Here is a 15,635-nt window from a genome sequence, read left to right on the forward strand (position 1 = left end):
AAAGCCAAATTCTCCTTTCCTGCTGTAGGCACTGGCATTACACTAGAGACACGTTTGGCCCTGCAGGCTTAACAGCACTCAGGAGGAAGACAATTTTCCTATCTATCATGATATCGCCAAGTGTAATGCAGCCTAATGAGACAACACAGATTGATGGCAAAAGACAGGCACCAGCACAGCCTGGCGCTGCTCCAAGGGCTTTATACCATTTTATGACTCTGGGGGACCTGACCGATTGCAGATAAGTGGTACCAGCAGCTTTATCAGAGCCCAGCAGCCTGACACCTGCATCACCCTCCTCCCCTCACACACCAATTAATAAGTTTCCCCACCATCCAAAGCAAACCACTTGCTCTCCCAGACCCGCTCCCCCCCCCCCCCGCCCCACCCCAGCAGAGGTTCCTGGAAGCCAGCAAGCAGTTTATAGCCCTAAGCAATCGCTGACCAGCAGAAATCAGTGCAGAGCAATGAAATCAGAGGAAATGACCCGCAAACGGCAGGAGTGATTTCAAATGAACCTGCAATTTAGCTCCATTGTTTGGTCTCCTTTGCTGGTAGACTGTATCTCTGATTGCTTAATTACTTGTCTATTTGCCTTGAGAAGTACAGCTATAACAGCTCAGGAGTTTCTGCTTTACTGTATGTACTCCTCCCTCTCTCCTGCTTGTTCTCCATTAACCCACTGTAGTATCTCCCTGGACTGCCTGTACAATACTTTTGGGAGGAGATCTGAGCCCTGCCAAAGTCACTCCCTCCCCATGAACTAGGGAGGAGTCAGAATGTCATCCTCTGAATCTGTTGAATTTTGCTTTCTTCATTTCATTGCAATAACTAACCCCTGCTCTTTAGCCCTTTCTGGCTGAGGAGTCCAACCTAAGGCACAGCCCAGAGTAAACCCTCCACCACCACGAAGTCTGCAAGTATTTCTCTCTTTTACTAACTTCGCTAAGTCAGGAGATCTGGGAATGATCTGGGTTTATCTTGGTTATCTGAGATGGCAGCGGAAAGGAGAGATCAGACAGTGTGAGCTCAATCAGCCAGCACTAAAGGAGCTGCATTAGCAATTACTCAGCCTTATCTCCTAAGGACAATTTCACCAAAATTGCCAAAGCTGCCCATGAAAGCACAGTCTGAAACACCCAGATTCTTTTTCAAAGGTCCTAGATTAAATAACAGAATCGGGGGTTGGAAATGTCACTGAAGCCCAGAGCAGAGGAGGACTCTGGAAAGGCTCAGCTGTGGCGGTGGGCAGTAAAGTGGGATGGGAGCTAGGGCAGATCTGTTGGTGCAGGGCCATGCACGGAGGGGGTGCACACACCGATTGATTCAATTACTGCTTGTCCCAGGAGGGCTCTGAGCCTTTTTTTTTAAAGGCACTGCCAGAGACTAAACCCCGACCCAGAATCTCGCCAGAGCCGGGGCAAAAGCAGCGTCTGATCGTGTCGCTCCATGTCCCATCACTGCTGGGCAGGGGCTGGGAACGCTGCCCACAGGCAGGCACCGGGCAGGGGCTGCAGGAGCGCAGGTGTCAGCTCATCTCCCACTCCCGTGTTCCCATCGCCAGCGACTGCTCTGCCACTGCCGGGGCCGCTTTGCTCACTGACACAGCTACTGAGCCTCACACGAGTGCTCGCTCCAGCCCCAAGTGTGGCTGAGATGAAAAGACAAACCGATTTGTTTCTGTCGGGATGCATCACTGGGTTTCCTGAGAAGTGTTTCAGCAACGCTTCTTCTCGTACAGAATAGCCTTGCCTTGTGTTTCCTGAGCCACTTGCTGCCTAAAGAGACAGAGTCTCGGTTGAAAAGCAGGGCAGGACCCAGTTCTCCCCATCAGGACCCCCTTGCCCTGCCTGTGGTGGGGAGGGCAGCATCTTCCCAGCCACAGCTGCCCCACAGAGATGCTGGTGCAGAGCCCAGTGCCTTCCCCTGCTCTTCACTGCAGCCTCCTCAGCAGGTGGCTGCATTTATTCTTTCCTCCCCAGGGTGTCTGCAGCACCCCAGCACCCATGCCTGTGCCCCAGCTGGAGGGTGTCAGGGGTGGCGGCTCTGCACGAGGGGCTCTCCATTTCTGCAAGGGATCAGGCAGTGTGGCTCCACACCACGCTCTGCTGCGTCGGTTTCTGCCTGAATTGCTCCACTCCCTTTCCGGTTTCATCACTTTCAACATGACACTCGCTTTAATTGGGATAAATATCGCAGCCCTTCATGTGACAGAACCTCTTGAGTTGGTGCTCTGGGGCTCTTTGCTCCTGCCTGCTCCTGTCTCGCTCTTCCTCTCCAGCAGCATATTCACAGTCTGCTGAGGTGGTTTGGGGCCGAGGTGCTGAGGCAGAGCCATCCCCTTTGCAAAACCTTCATCGATACCCCTTGGCCAGCATCCCCACTGCAGCCAGGGCCCCTTTGTCCAACAGCTGAAAGGAGAAATATCAGGGTAAAACCCCATGTGGGAGTTGTAGCGTCAGTGCTGGGTGGCTGTAAAGCCCTGCAGTGTCCTCAGGGGCAGGCAGGAGCCCTGCCTTCAGCCACTGCAATGGAGTCAGGAGCTCTCTGGAGGGTAACATGGTCCTGAGGACTGTGACAATGGGGAGGAACTGCCCCCAGTCTGTGCCGGGGGTCCCAGCTCCTCCTGCCCGGAAACTAAACCTGAAACAGAGAAAGGGAAATGATACCTTTTATCTGACAGCAATAGCATGGATGTGGCTGGAAAATTCCCCCAGCCTCTCTACCAAAGTGGCTCTTTGACAAGTGCTTCTGGCTGCTTTTGGGTAACTGAGCTGCCCTCGAAATCCCCAGCCAGCAAATGCCTTTGTAGGCGCCTTCCCCACGCATGTTCCAGCTGGAGCCTCCACCTCTGAGCAGCTTCTCCCAGTCCTCCTCCTTCCCCGAGGGAACGGTGGGAAGGGCTCACTGCGCTTTGCCGAGCAGCGGCAGGGATGCCTGCACATCTCCTGCGTCTCTCCAGTCCGCATGCAAAAACCCTTGCAGGGTAACCTGGTGTCTCCCTCTCCTGCCTGATGGGTTCCCAGATGGGTTGACACCTTCTTGTTTTTGTGTCGAAGAGCTCAGTCCTCTGCCATATCCCACAGGTCAGTGTGCTGTATGTTAGCAGCTCTTGTGTACCATCAGCCGTACACCGCCACTGGGAAAGCTGGTGCATGACACCTTGCTTGGGGGCGGCTCTCCCACCCTGGCACCAGTGCTCCTGGTCACACCAGGGCTGGCTCTGGGCAGCACAAGGCAGATGGACACTAAACCCCAGCTCTTCCAGCTGCTGCTCCTCATGCACGCAGCCCAGAGCAGCCCAGCACATGGGTACCGGTGGGAGCAGAGCGCGGGCCACTGGCCCGTAGTGATTTGGCCATCCTCAGCATATTTCTCCTCTTCGACATCAGGTTTTCCCCTTTGAAAAGCTGAACTTAATTTTTCATTAGCCCTGAAACTCTTAAACAGAAAGCGAAGGCTGAGTTTAGCCTCGTGAGGTCTTTGCCTAAGCCGCCCCCCTACTTCCGACCCCCTTCTCGGCTTCCTGGCCGCCGGAGCTGCTGGCAAGGGCAAAGTTACGACTCAGGCTGAGTGAGTTTGGAAAGAAGTGGTTGGTGTGGGTCTCCCTGGCCCAGAGGAGCAGCCCTACATGCTTCCCCGAGCTAGAGAAGCGAGGCGGCACCCACGCCCTGGGGGAAGTGAAGCTGGGGCAGGAAGCCAAGGAGCGACACCGCGGTGGTGAAGGGCTCCTTCAACAGCGGCTGGAGCCCGGCATGGCCGTTGCTGGGGACTTGTAGCTCTGGGGACCGAGGGCTGAGCCTGCAACCACCCGGCGAGCGGGATGCGGGAAAATCTCCTGGTCTGGACCTGGATTCTCCTCCCAGGTGAGAGCGGGACCTTCTCGTGTTGATGGGAGTGGGTAAGGGCTCACTGAGGCTGTGCCGACCTTCCAAAATCCACATCCTCATCCAGCAGTGACGGAAATGCCTCATGGATATATTTCTTCCCTACTTTCCCCTCTGCCAAGAACTGATTAATTATTTCAATCCCATGTAGAGCTTGGCAACCTATTCCAACTCACGGAGCCCTAAAAACACCCCGTGGGAGGCTGCAGGGAGCCTGCAAATCCTGTGCCCGCCCTGTGCCATGAGAGCAGCAGGCAGGGCGGGCAGGGCGGGCAGGGCTGGCAGGGTGGGCTTCCTACCTTGTGCTTGCTGGCAGAGATGGCTTTAACAGAAACCCAAACACTTTGGGGTGAGCAGCAGCGTCCCAGAGGGGCAGCTTTTCTCAGAGAACCCACTGGCAGAAGCAGAAGTGGCTTTCCAGGCACGGGGCTTTCACAGGGAGGCAAAGAGAGACCAAGCGGTTCCCCCTGTGCCCTCCCTCCCTCCTCAGCCCCTGGCCCCACATAGCCTCCCCCCACCTCAAACCCGGACCCAGGGGCTGCAGCCCCACCGGCTGCGGGAGAGGTTTTCCAGGGGTAGCACGAAGCAGCTCCCGTGGCAGGGGGACGGGCAGCAGGCTGGGCACAGGCAGGAGGCTCGTGCGTGGGCTTGTGCTTGCCTGCAGGCTGGCATGGCCTCTTTCCCTGCAGGATGCTGGGCTCTGAGGGGCCCTGCAGAGGTGAGCGGCTTCCCTGGGGGCTCCGTGGAGGTACCCTGCGAGTACGAGCCAAAGCTGGTGGATGCCAATAAGTACTGGTGCAGGGGCAGCAGCTGGTTTTCCTGCTCCATCCTCGTTCAGACTACGGCCCCCGGCGATAAGGCAAGGGGGGACAGGGTGTCCCTGCAAGATGACCCCAGTCGGCACGTGTTCGTGGTGACCATGGAGAACCTGAGCATGGAGGACGGGGATCAGTACTGGTGTGGGATCCAGGTAGCCTGGTACGATCCCATGTTCCCCGTCATGGTGTCTGTTCTCCCAGGTAAGCACCTGGTGTGGCTGTTCTGCTTTGAAGGAGGCTGGAAGGGCAGAGGGAATGGAGAGAGGGGAGGCTTGGGAGGGAGGACAGGGAGCGCCAGGGATGGAAGCCCTCCCCCTCCCAGTTTCCTTCAGTGATCCCCCAGCATCCCCCACCTTGCTCTCGTGATGCACACATCCCCCCTGGGGCCATGCTTGGTGTTTCCCACCCACCCCCATCACGTCCCCACCACCAGTCTCTGGGGCCCTGAAGCCCCCAGTCACCAACCTCAGCTACAGCCCAGGACCAGGTAACATGCGCCACGGTGCTTTGCTTCCCATTTGTTTATACCACAGTGCCCAAGACAACACACTATGACTTCCACACGACACAGGGGGAAGAGGCCACATCTGCTCCCACCTTCCCATGGACTCTCCTGGAGCTGGAAAACACCACATCCACACCAAAAGTCAGAAGCCTGCAGGCTGAGTGAGTACCAGGGCTACCGAGGAGGAGAGGGACCATTCCCAGCCCAAGGACCAGGCAGCCCGAGGATGCAGCATCCAGCTCCAGCCTGCCACAGGGCTTGGGGCCAGTGGGGAATCTCTGGAGGAAGCAAGATGTGATGCTAAGGGGGCTGCTGTACCCCTGCATGCTGCACTGGTTGGGGCTCCCAGGGCCTTTGCCCAACTCCCGCGGGGGTGCGGGGCACCCCAACACCCCAGGCAGGTGTGTGCTGCATCTGGGCACTTGTCCATGGAGGTAGGGGATGAATCTGTGCAACTCACTCATGCCAAGTTGTCCAGACATTGTGTGTACCCATGCATGGATCCCTGGCCAGGAAACTTGGGAGAAATCCTTGGAACATCCTTGCCGGCCCACGGAGTCTCATAGCCCCCAGGGTCATGCCAAATACAAGCACGAAAGCCCTCCCCAGGGCACAGGGCTGTGGAGGCGGCAGTGCAGAAGGGCAGTAACAGCCTTTTCTTCCCCCCTAGCACCCCAAACCTGCTTGTCCTGGTCCTGACACCCTCTGCTGCGCTGGTGCTGGTTTTGGGCATCATCGTCTGCTGCAGGATGAGAAGAGCATCGCTGAAGAGGAGTGGAGGTACAAGTGATCTGGGGGCCCAAGCTGTGGTTCTCCTCTGTGGGGTGGCTGCGGGGCTCCCCACACTGCTTCCTAGAACCTGTCCCCCCACCCCAGCGCACCACACACTGCCCTCCCGCTCCCGTCCCAGGGGTGAGCAGGACTTGGAGTGAAAGGGGCTGGAGCCCTCCCCAGGACCCCAACCCTCTGAGCCCCACAGTCCGGGGTACTCTTGGCAAAGTCAGGCCAGACCTGAGGTTGCACAGGAGCTGATGTGACACCCATGGGGAAGGGCTCAGGAACCCCCAAAATGCTCTCCTTCAGCAAAAGGAGCTCCATATTTGTCTGAGCCATTTCTCTTGCTCTTCCCCCAGCAGCCCGGGCCGCAGAGAGGAAGAGGTCCAAGGAGGACCTCCAGGTACCGTGGGTGGGAGGGTGGTGGGACAGGGGTCTTTTGATGGCTCCACCATGAAGGAGCCACTGCCTGGAGTCCCCCTTGTCCTCAACACACCTCATGCCCTCCAGGTCACTGCAAGCTGGGAGCGAGCAGACGCTTCCAATAACATCTACATAAACATGGAACTCAGCTCGCCCGAGGATGACTATGAGAACAGCCCGGCCAAGTGGCAGGTAAAAGGGGCTGGGGCAGCTCCAGGGGTGCACAGCAAGTTACCCCATGGGTGCTCCTTGTCCCCAGCCCTGCGGCAAGGAGGAGCTGCACCCTGCTTTGGGGTCACACTCCTTTCCCCACACCAGCCTTTCCCTTCCCTTTAACAGCCTGTCCCAGGCAGCAGCTCACAAACCCAGCAGGAACAGGCATTATGTAGACTCGAGCTTTTAGTACTCTAGCGTAGGCGGACCTGCAAAGTGCCCCAAATCTTTGCATTTCTCCCCCATTTCAGGACTTTGAAAAAGGAGACAAAGTTTCAGTTTCCAGAGCTTCAGAACTGCAGCCGATCTACATGAACACGCGCTGAGCGGCTCCGCGCTTGGCCCCTCTCTGCCAGAAAGCCCCGTGTCCGAGAACGGGCATTCCCTGCAGCTCTCCCACCATCCAGGTTGTGTTTCCGCACTGCTGCCCGAGCTCCCTCTGCCTCTCCCATTGAGATTCCCTGTATCCCACAGAAACAACCCCTGCCCCCTCCGTACTGTACAAGACTGAGGACCCCAGTGTGCCACGGGGTCCCGGTGTGACGTGCACACCACCGGGCCAGCAGCATTGTTTATCCCCACCCTGCCATGAGGTTATTAAATGAGAGAAGATCAGAAGATTTGGGATGTGTTTTAAAATATCCCCCAATCAGGGGTTAAAAGCCCAGCATCCCCGGTCCAGGCTGCAGGGGACCAGGGGATGCTGGCAGCCCCTTCTCATCCTCCTCGGTTCTTGTGCTTAGCAATAAGGAGCACATGGGGAGGAAGGGAAGGTCAATGTTTGGTCAGAGACGTGACCTCCGTCTCTTCCCAGCCCTGGTGACTCCGAGGTGGCCAGGAAGGAGGTGGTGCCATGGCAAATGCAGTCACCCCTGTTCCCACACAACCCTCAAACTTCTGCTTCTTTACTTCTACCTGGCGCCTTCTTCCCTTCCCTCCGTGTCTCTGCACAGAGCGAAGGGGCCGAAGGGCAGGATGGGGTGGAGGGAAGGTCCTGGGGGAGCCTGGCTGCAGGGGGTCCCATTCTGCTCCCCGCAGCCCAGCCTCCTGTGCAGACATCAGGATTTCAGCTGCGTACCCTGGGTGGAGGAGCTGCGGAAGGAAAAGCCCCTGTTTGGGTAGGTCTCATCATCTACCCAAATATAATCACCCTGCTGCGAAATGGAAACCTACACAGCAGTTTTAGAAAGAGGAAGGAAAACCACGAGGACAGAAAGAAAAAGAAGTGGGGAGATGCTGCAGGAAGGACCTGCAGACAGCCCTGCAGTGGCAGCCTGGGCAGCAGGCGGCCAAGCTGGAGCTCAAGCTGGGGGAAGCTCGGCTCCATCCCTGCCCTGCCATGGGCCACAGGAGCTCCCTAGGACAACCCACGCCTCGTCATCTGCAAGAAGATCCAGTGCCAAAAGGGGAGTGGGATCATGGGGGGAGCCGCTGGCTGGATCAGCTCCAGTGATGCAGGCATGCTCCCGATTTTCCCCTGAGCCTCAGCATGGTCATACCTGAGATACAAAAGCCAGAGGAGGAGGAGGAGGAAGCCCCACATCATCCCAGCCACTCTGTCCCAGTGAGCACCATTGGCAGATCTGACCCCCGGCTACACAGCCACAGCCCTCGGTGCTGTACGGCAGCTCCGGGCAATGTCCTCATCGCTCCCGCTCCACGCTCTCCGTATATCTCATGTCTCCCACTTGCCCCCAAATCAGCTCGGTGCTGCAGACCCCAGCAGAGCCCGGGGCTTGGGCCAGGCACCCACACCCTTGAGAGCTGGCAGGGCCTGGCATGTCTCTCTCAGCTGAAACACAACCCAGGGGCTGAGCTGACGCCCTCTGAGCACCCAGGAGGCTGCATCCATCCTGGCATCTCTCCTTAACCTGGCGGAGGGGGAGCACCAGGACACACAGCCTCCAGCACTCCCAGGAACATGAGGTGGGCTCTGCAAAGATCAAGCAAAGATTAAAGCTCCCGTGCTGGTTTTGCCCCGTTTTGGCATTGGAAGTTCTGCTCAGCTCGCGTGCTCCAGCATCTCTCTGCAGCAGCCGTTTGGGGTGAAGACCCCTCCCCTCCTACACTCTCCTGCCAAGTGGGGTGCACAGGGTCCCATGTCTCTTTTCTGTGGCTGCCCACCGTCCCCGGTGTGCTTCAGATGTGCCAGTCTGCAAAAAACATCTCAGGAGCTTTTCACTCGCAGCAGAAAACCCCCAGCCCTGAGGCGAAGCCCACTCAGATAACAATAACCTGGCAGCAGAGCAGCACCATTCACCGCTGCCTCTTGCATGAGCAAAAAAGCAGCGAAAGAAGCTGAGAGCGCACATCAGCTCAGCGTCCCCCGGCTCACTGCCCTGCACGGGAGGCTGATGCTTGTGGATCTCCAGAGCAAACTGGGATGATGGGGATATCGCCAAGCTGGGGCTGGCTCCTTCTCCCAGGTGAGAACAGGCTCTGACTGCGCCAGCGATGCTCTACCTCCCACTGGCACCAAGGGGCCAGGGCTGCTGAGCCGTCCCGGTGGGCACAGGCTCCACTTTGGGCACCGACGGAGCCAAAGCCTCCCATCACCGCAGCCTCATGTCTGGGGCTAAAAGCCGGCAAATGGGGTCTCCCCCAAAGTGCTTCTTTCCAAAGGGAGCCAAGAAGGAAGGGCTGAGGGGAAGGCTTGCTTTGCAGCCCTGTTTCTCTCCGGTGTCACTGTGGGTTTCTTCGCAGTTTGCCAGGCTCTGGTTGTCCCCAGAGAGGTCAGTGGCCAGGCAGGGGAGACCCTCTCCCTCCACTGCTGGTAGCCCCGGGGCTACGAGGGCTACAACAAGTACTGGTGCCGGGGGACAACGGGGACTCCTGCTGCAAGGTGGTGGGGACGGCGGGCAGGGAAGCTCCCCGGCAGCACAGCTGGGTCTCCATCCAGGACAGCCATGTCTTCTGTGTGATCCTGCTCATTGCGGAGGACCTCTTCGAGGAAGATGCTGGGAGTTACTGGTGTGGGGTCAAGAGGACGAGCAGGGACCTGATGGAGCCGGTGTCTGAGGGTGGTCCCAGGTAAGCCCTGGCGTCCGTCTGGCTGGAGGTTTTGCTGGCCAGGACCAGACGCTGGCTTGTGGGCCAGCAGGGACCTGGGAGGAGGCAGTGATGCAGGATAGAGCCCCTGGGACCCAGTATAAACCAGTGGGAGAAGTTTGGAGGGGTGACAGGTTGGTTTCTTGAGGGGATGCTCACAGATACAGACAGACCGTGCTGGAGCCCAGTGCAGGGTCCAGCCCTGGCCTGTTTTTGGGGCTCCTGGCACCAATCATGGCACAGGCAGGATGGCAGAGCTGCCGGCTACAGGCAGCAGCGAGCACTAACGCTGAGCCCCAGCACTGAGACCAGGGAGCTCCTGCCAAACGATATAACACTGAGTTTCTACACAAGGAAAAGGGGTGGATCCAACCCCACCAGCCTCTGGGAAGCCTCTGGTTCACGGCAGGTGGAGAGAGATGTCTCGCCGTGGGAGACATGGCCCGGAGAGGCAGGGGGGAGGCTGGCACAGGCAGGTTGTGTCCCTCAAAGATGCCAGCAGGGCAGGGGCATGTGCTGGGAGGGGGCTCACAGGGACACGCAGGGTCTTCACCCATCAGCCTGGGAATTTTGGGGGTTATGCAGTGGGGTCCCAGGCCATTGCCCCCACTTTGCATCCCACCCCACAGCTGGCTGCGGAGGGGCTGCGGGAGGGCACCGGCACGCAGGGCACTGCAAAAGCAAAACCCCAGCCTTGGGATAGAGAGAAGCAGCCCCACTCCTCTCCCCTCACCTCCAGCCCTGGGGCGGCCAGCCCTGAGCACCCCAGTGCCCACCACAGTCCTGCTCTCCCTCCCGGCTGCTGCCGGCTCCGCCAGACTCCTCTGCACCCTGTGCAGGACGAGGGAAGGTAATGGTGCCCACGCATGCCCCGTCCCAGGCACACCCCGGTGCCCATCCCAGGACCTGGGGGACAAACCCACTCTGGGCACGGGGCTGTGGGGAGCTCCCTGTGACACAGAAAACCTGCCCCTGTGTCTCTTCTTTCTGGCACGCTGCCCCCTCACAGCAAAGCCCCCGCTGCCCCCCACGAGCCGGGCATCGGCACAAAGCCGGACCACGGCCCCGTCTACGACAACGAGCTGGACCTGGCAGAGGTGAGGGCCCCTGGTGCAGGCAGCGTGGGCAGTGCAGGCAGGGTGGGCAGGGGCCGTGCAGCACGGCTGCTTGCTCTGGGCAGCCCCCGCACCGCCCAGCTGTGTCCCACGGCTGCGGGGACACGCTGTCCCCTCACCAGGGTGGCCGCAGTGACACGGAGCAGGACCCTGAGCCAGGGGACGATGGTATCTACACAAACACTGTGTGTCAGGAGGAGGTGATGGGGACACCCAGCCAACATTTCCTGGGAGAAGAGGTTTTCTACTTGTCCTAGGGGAGCATCCCTCGGGGGCAGAGGGTCCCTGAGGTGCTACCCCTGGGGACGTCCTTGTGATCACCCCCGGGGACGTCCTTGCTGCGGCAGAAAAGGCGAAGGAGCGTTGCAGGAGGCAGCCGTTGCTGTCCCATCACCGTGGCGTCTTGGCGGTCTCTGCCCATGATGCTGGAGCCCAAGGCCATGCTGGCACCATTCCCCGGCCTGTGGGACCCAGAGACCCCCTTGCCCCTGTGTTGCTCTGGCAGACTGACCCACTCTTCTGTGCTGGCAAGAAACCACATCCCTGATTCCTGCACAGGCTGAGAAGCGGGATGTTTTCCCAGCTCAGCAGCAAACATATTGCTTTGGGTTCAGATAAATCCAATAAAGAAATTCCTCTGCAGGGGCTCGGTCTGGAGGGGAGAGGGGACAATCTGGTGCACCCACAGAGCTGCTCTGCTGCCGCCATCCCCTTTGGGGGTTCCCAGGGCACCCCGGTACTGCTGGGGCTGTGTTAGGAGGGGGCACTGGGAACCGACACTCAAAGCAGGGAAGATGAGAGTGGCTGGGGAGGCGGCTGGAGCCCTGGCTGCTCACCCTTACCAGGAAGGCTTTTCAACAGAAAGCAGGTTTGCAATCTCCAGCCACTTCCTGAGTTTAGATCTTGCTGCTATTTGCAGCGATTCGTTTCACAGCCCATCAGCTGGTTCACTGAACCGGGAATGAATGGGGTTACTTGATGATCAGAAGGAAAACTCGGAGCTTCCTCTTGCTGTGGCAGGGGGCACAGGGAGGGCAGGGCATGGGCGAAAAAAGCTGCCTCAGCCTTCGACAGTGTCGGCAGTTGGTACTTTCTGCTCTTTCCAAGAAGGATTGAGGAAGAGAGCGGTCAGCAAAGCAGTTGCCTGGAAAGTGGCTTTGCTTTTTGTGTTTGGGTTTCCGAAACTTTCTGTGGAAACATTTAATTTCAGGAGAAAAACAGTGTTGTCACTCAAAACCCACGGCTGTGCCAGAAAAGGCGTTCTGGGGGGGAAATGAGACACTTCTGCTTGGGAAGACAAACAAAAGCAGCCCAGCTCACACTGGCAGCCGGCTCAGGAGCCGGGGAGCAGCAGTGCAGTGGGGATGGCTGTCCATCATGCCAGTCCATTATCCCAGTCCATCACAACCGGGAGATCATCCCAGTGGTCCCAACCACCCATCCACAGGGGCTGATATGCATTCACTCTACCCCGGTCCCCAGACCCCAACTCTGGCCTGGCTCCCCTGCAAAGCCCCCTGAAGCCCTTCGGGCTTTGTGCACAGGGAAGGGGCTGCGTTCCCTGCTGGAACAGGCATCACGGCAGAGGAACCCGCTGCATTTTGGCATCTTGCTGGGAACCAGCAGCGGGTTCAGACCAAAAGCAGAGTGTCTTTCTCATGAGACACCCCCAGCGTGAGTCACGGTCCCTGGGCAAAGGGGAGGAAGCAACCGCCTTTAAAAAAGACATCCAGAGTCTGTGTGTAAACACTGCCCAGGGAAGCAACAAGAGAAAGGTTTGGGAAACTCCTGGGATGCCCAGGTGCGTGTGAACCTGGCTCCATCCCACAGAGTGCTTTGTGAATAACCACGGGGAAAATTCCGCATCAGGAGTGAGAAGTTGGAAAATGAGGATTTTCCTGGTTTGGACCCTTTTCCCAGGTGAGACCCAGGAGCACAGGTCAGGTGGTTCCCACCCCACAGGCTCTGGCAGAGCTGCGGAGAGGCTGGGACCGAGCCAGCCCAGGAAGCCCACTGTGGTCAGGGCAAGACCCCAGCTGATACCGACCTTTTCTTGTGGTCAGCAGACAGCTACAGTGAGTGATCTCCAAGATATGCTTGTATTGTTGTCATATGAACCCTGGTAATACGGCTTTTTGCTCATTTAATAACACACACGCTTGACGGAGGCTCTTTTTTTAATGACTGGGGACATCTCATCTCAGCACTGCTCCCCGGCGCAGCGGGGGGAGCCTCCCTCGGGACAGGCTGCTCCCGAGCATCCCGGGCTCAGATCCCTCCCGGTTCCCCGAGGCAATACTGGTTCGTGATTGCGGAACCTCTCCCTGTCCCCCACAGGCAGCTGGGCGGTGATGGGCCCTGCGCAGATGACGGCTGAGCAGGGTGGCTCGCTGACAGTGTCCTGCAGCTACGAAATGGGCTACGAGCTCTACTCCAAGTACTGGTGCCGGCAGGCTTTCCTCTCGTTTTGCTTCACCTACATCGCCCAAACCAACGGCTCGGAGGTGACGGTGACGCAGGGCAGGGTGTCCATCAGGGACAACCACTCGGCACGCTCATTCATGGTGACACTGAGCAGCGTCAAGCTGGGGGATGCCGGCTGGTACTTCTGCGGGGTGAGGAAGAGCCTGTTGTTCAGCCCGCAGCACACCACCGAAGTGATGGTCTCCACAGGTAAAGTCAGGCTGGGAGCAAAGCAGGGGTGTGCAATGGAGCCTGTCACTTGGGTCAGAGCGCTGGGGACAGGGCCACCCCAGCCAGGGGAACACCAGGGTTGTCAAAGCGGGAACAAGCTCCTTGCAGGCACTGAGACCCACTGGAGACAGCCCCAGTGCAAATTTGGACAAGGGACGGAGGCTGTACGGAGCTTCGTGCAGAGCAGAGCATCTCCCTCACTCCCGTTCAGCATCTCGGCTTCCACAAGCCCATCCCTTGGGGGTCCCAGTTCCTCCCAGTAAAACCCCCCTTTTTCTTCCTCCTCCTCCTCAGTGCCCAGTGCACTGCCTGGAGACCCCCACCTCCACATCTGTGGCCAAAGTTTCGGGGGAGACACCCCCCGCGCAGGGGGCAGGACGGGGTGCGGGGGGGGGTCCTCTACTTTGTTCTGACTCTGTGTTTTCCTCTCAGCTGTTTCAACCACAACCGAGGGCAGCAACGTGAGCCTGTTGACCACCAACCGCCTGTGCCCCACGGGCTGTGGGGACCCTCCAGTGCCGTGAGTCAGGGCTCAGGGTCTGGGCAGGCCCCCAACAGCATCCCCTTGCCTAAGACACCTTTTCCCCTGCATGCATCCCCCAGCCCTGGGTCCCCCCCGTTGCAGCAGCCCCAAGGAGCATCCCGGGGGCAAGCGGGGCAGCTGGCAGACATGCAAGTGCCCCAGTCCCCATCCTTATTGCTCTAGCATCATCTCCTTTCTCCTACACAGGTCCCAGCTCAGCATCACCTACCTGCTGCTCTTCCTCAGCGTGAAGGTGCCCGTGGCGCTGGCCCTGGCATGCGGGGCTGCCTGGGTGAGGAGCCGGCGCAGGAGCCGTGACCGGGAAAACCTCTCTGAGGCAGCTGGCAGGACCAAGGCACCGGGCTGCCCACCCGCCCCGACCACCTTGGAAGCGCAGGGATGCCCTCCTCCCCCCTTGCCCCCCACCCTGCCAGGGCTGCGCCACCCGTCACGGCCACCCCACGCCGGGAGGTGCTCGGATTTGGGTGCTTCTCTCCCTGTGAATCTTCGGTCCCACCTGGCAGCCCCTGTGCTGGAGAGGGGAGGGTTTGGGGCACAGACAGCCCGCCCCTGCTGAGCTGGAGCTGCCAACTGAAAACAATTTTGCAATAAAGCCTGGGTATCTTGCAAGTGCCCATCTGTCTGTCTGTCTGTCTGTGCGTCCGCCTGCTCCCTCCTTGGGCTGCCAGCGCTGCCCGGGGTGCTGGTGGCTGCCGACGCTGATGTGTGGGGACATGCTGCAGCATGGCTGGGGAGGACATGGGGTGACGGGGGGCCACACAGGCGCCTGCTCCACCATGGCCCGGCTAAGCCTTGGTGCAGGGAGAGGAGCCCTCAGCCCTGCCAGCCCTGCCCAGTGCAGCCAAACGCCCTCCTCCAGCGAAGCGAGAGCCAGGGAACAGTGTCCTTCCACAACTGTCTCACCCACTTCAGCAACTTTCCACCCTCAGCCCGAGAGCAAAGCTCACATCACACCCAGCTGCACCATGGGCTCCTTTTCTCATTGTTCCTATTATTCTCCAGGTTCTGCATCTCCAAAAAGCAGGCACTTGCACACTGCTGAAACCCTGCAGAAACCCTGCTCCTTATATGTGCTTGTGTCCCATGGGATGGCTGGCATCAGCAGCCACATCAGGGAGAGCAGCGTAGCGACCTCCATCCTCCTCGGGGCTACGCCACATCCCGCATTTCACGGCACAACCAGCTTCACCGGCATCGCCCCAGAAAGCTCTGGAGGAGAGTTGTTTCTCTGAAGCTCTGTTTAAGGAACCAAAATGCCCGAGGTGCCAGGAGCAGGCACGAACCAGGAACTCGCAGCCCACTCCAGCCCCATGTGGCAAAACCTCCACTGCAGACGCAGCAGTTTGACTGCCCGGGAGGGAGCAAGCTGGAGAGCCCGGCCATGTGCCAAAACCTCGCTCTCCCTGCCACTCCGCTGCCTGCTTCTGCCGGGAAGGTGCTGGGAGCCCACTGGGAGCACAGGGGCCAGGGCTGTGCTTCCACCTGCTGGGGTCCCAACTCCTTGTTTATTGTTTGGTGGGTTTGAAGGGCCTCGTCTTCCTGGCCCTGGCCGGTGCCACCTCCTGGGTGAACACATGGGAGCAGGGAAGCTCCAGGAAGGGGACACTCGGGGAC

At 59.1% G+C, this 15,635-nt stretch overlaps 2 protein-coding genes across 7 annotated transcripts; both read left to right on the forward strand.

Annotated features, from left to right (window-relative positions):
• The first annotated feature begins 3,446 nt into the window (after window positions 1–3,446).
• On the forward strand, window positions 3,447–11,425 carry LOC115342229 (CMRF35-like molecule 3). 4 transcript variants are annotated; one of them, XM_041123554.1, is made up of 8 exons: window positions 3,455–3,866; window positions 4,577–4,906; window positions 5,239–5,371; window positions 5,881–5,990; window positions 6,344–6,387; window positions 6,495–6,599; window positions 6,872–6,975; window positions 7,659–9,195. In XM_041123554.1, the coding sequence occupies exons 1-7, from the start codon at window positions 3,824–3,826 to the stop codon at window positions 6,944–6,946; spliced, it is 840 nt and encodes a 279-aa protein (XP_040979488.1). In that variant the 5' UTR covers window positions 3,455–3,823; the 3' UTR covers window positions 6,947–6,975; window positions 7,659–9,195. The 4 variants fall into 4 exon arrangements, with proteins under 4 accessions (XP_040979489.1, XP_040979488.1, XP_029872113.1 ...); XM_030016253.2 differs by lacking the exon at window positions 7,659–9,195 and having other exon boundaries at window positions 3,459–3,866; window positions 6,872–7,238; XM_030016254.2 differs by lacking the exon at window positions 7,659–9,195 and having other exon boundaries at window positions 3,464–3,866; window positions 6,347–6,387; window positions 6,872–7,238.
• Window positions 9,307–14,612, forward strand: LOC115341303 (CMRF35-like molecule 5). 3 transcript variants are annotated; one of them, XM_041123557.1, is made up of 5 exons: window positions 9,307–9,650; window positions 12,704–12,905; window positions 13,121–13,456; window positions 13,910–13,997; window positions 14,208–14,612. In XM_041123557.1, the coding sequence occupies exons 2-5, from the start codon at window positions 12,896–12,898 to the stop codon at window positions 14,575–14,577; spliced, it is 804 nt and encodes a 267-aa protein (XP_040979491.1). In that variant the 5' UTR covers window positions 9,307–9,650; window positions 12,704–12,895; the 3' UTR covers window positions 14,578–14,612. The 3 variants fall into 3 exon arrangements, with proteins under 3 accessions (XP_040979491.1, XP_040979492.1, XP_040979490.1); XM_041123558.1 differs by lacking the exon at window positions 12,704–12,905; XM_041123556.1 differs by lacking the exon at window positions 9,307–9,650 and having other exon boundaries at window positions 12,688–12,905.
• The last annotated feature ends 1,023 nt before the right edge of the window (window positions 14,613–15,635 follow it).

Source organism: Aquila chrysaetos, chromosome 5 (assembly GCF_900496995.4).
Source record: "Aquila chrysaetos chrysaetos chromosome 5, bAquChr1.4, whole genome shotgun sequence".
In the NCBI taxonomy this organism is placed as follows: Eukaryota; Metazoa; Chordata; class Aves; order Accipitriformes; family Accipitridae; genus Aquila; species Aquila chrysaetos.

What these genes read in the sequence shown, in the direction of transcription:
- LOC115342229 (XM_041123554.1), top strand. Translation starts at nt 3,824, where the DNA reads ATGCGGGAAAATCTCCTGGTCTGGACCTGGATTCTCCTCCCAG. An exon ending in CATGGTGTCTGTTCTCCCAG is followed by an intron (nt 4,907 to 5,238) that starts GTAAGCACCTGG and finishes TTTATACCACAG; the next exon opens with TGCCCAAGACAACACACTAT. An exon ending in ACAGCCCGGCCAAGTGGCAG is followed by an intron (nt 6,600 to 6,871) that starts GTAAAAGGGGCT and finishes CCCCCATTTCAG; the next exon opens with GACTTTGAAAAAGGAGACAA.
- LOC115341303 (XM_041123557.1), top strand. An exon ending in CGAAGTGATGGTCTCCACAG is followed by an intron (nt 13,457 to 13,909) that starts GTAAAGTCAGGC and finishes TTTTCCTCTCAG; the next exon opens with CTGTTTCAACCACAACCGAG. An exon ending in TGTGGGGACCCTCCAGTGCC is followed by an intron (nt 13,998 to 14,207) that starts GTGAGTCAGGGC and finishes TCTCCTACACAG; the next exon opens with GTCCCAGCTCAGCATCACCT.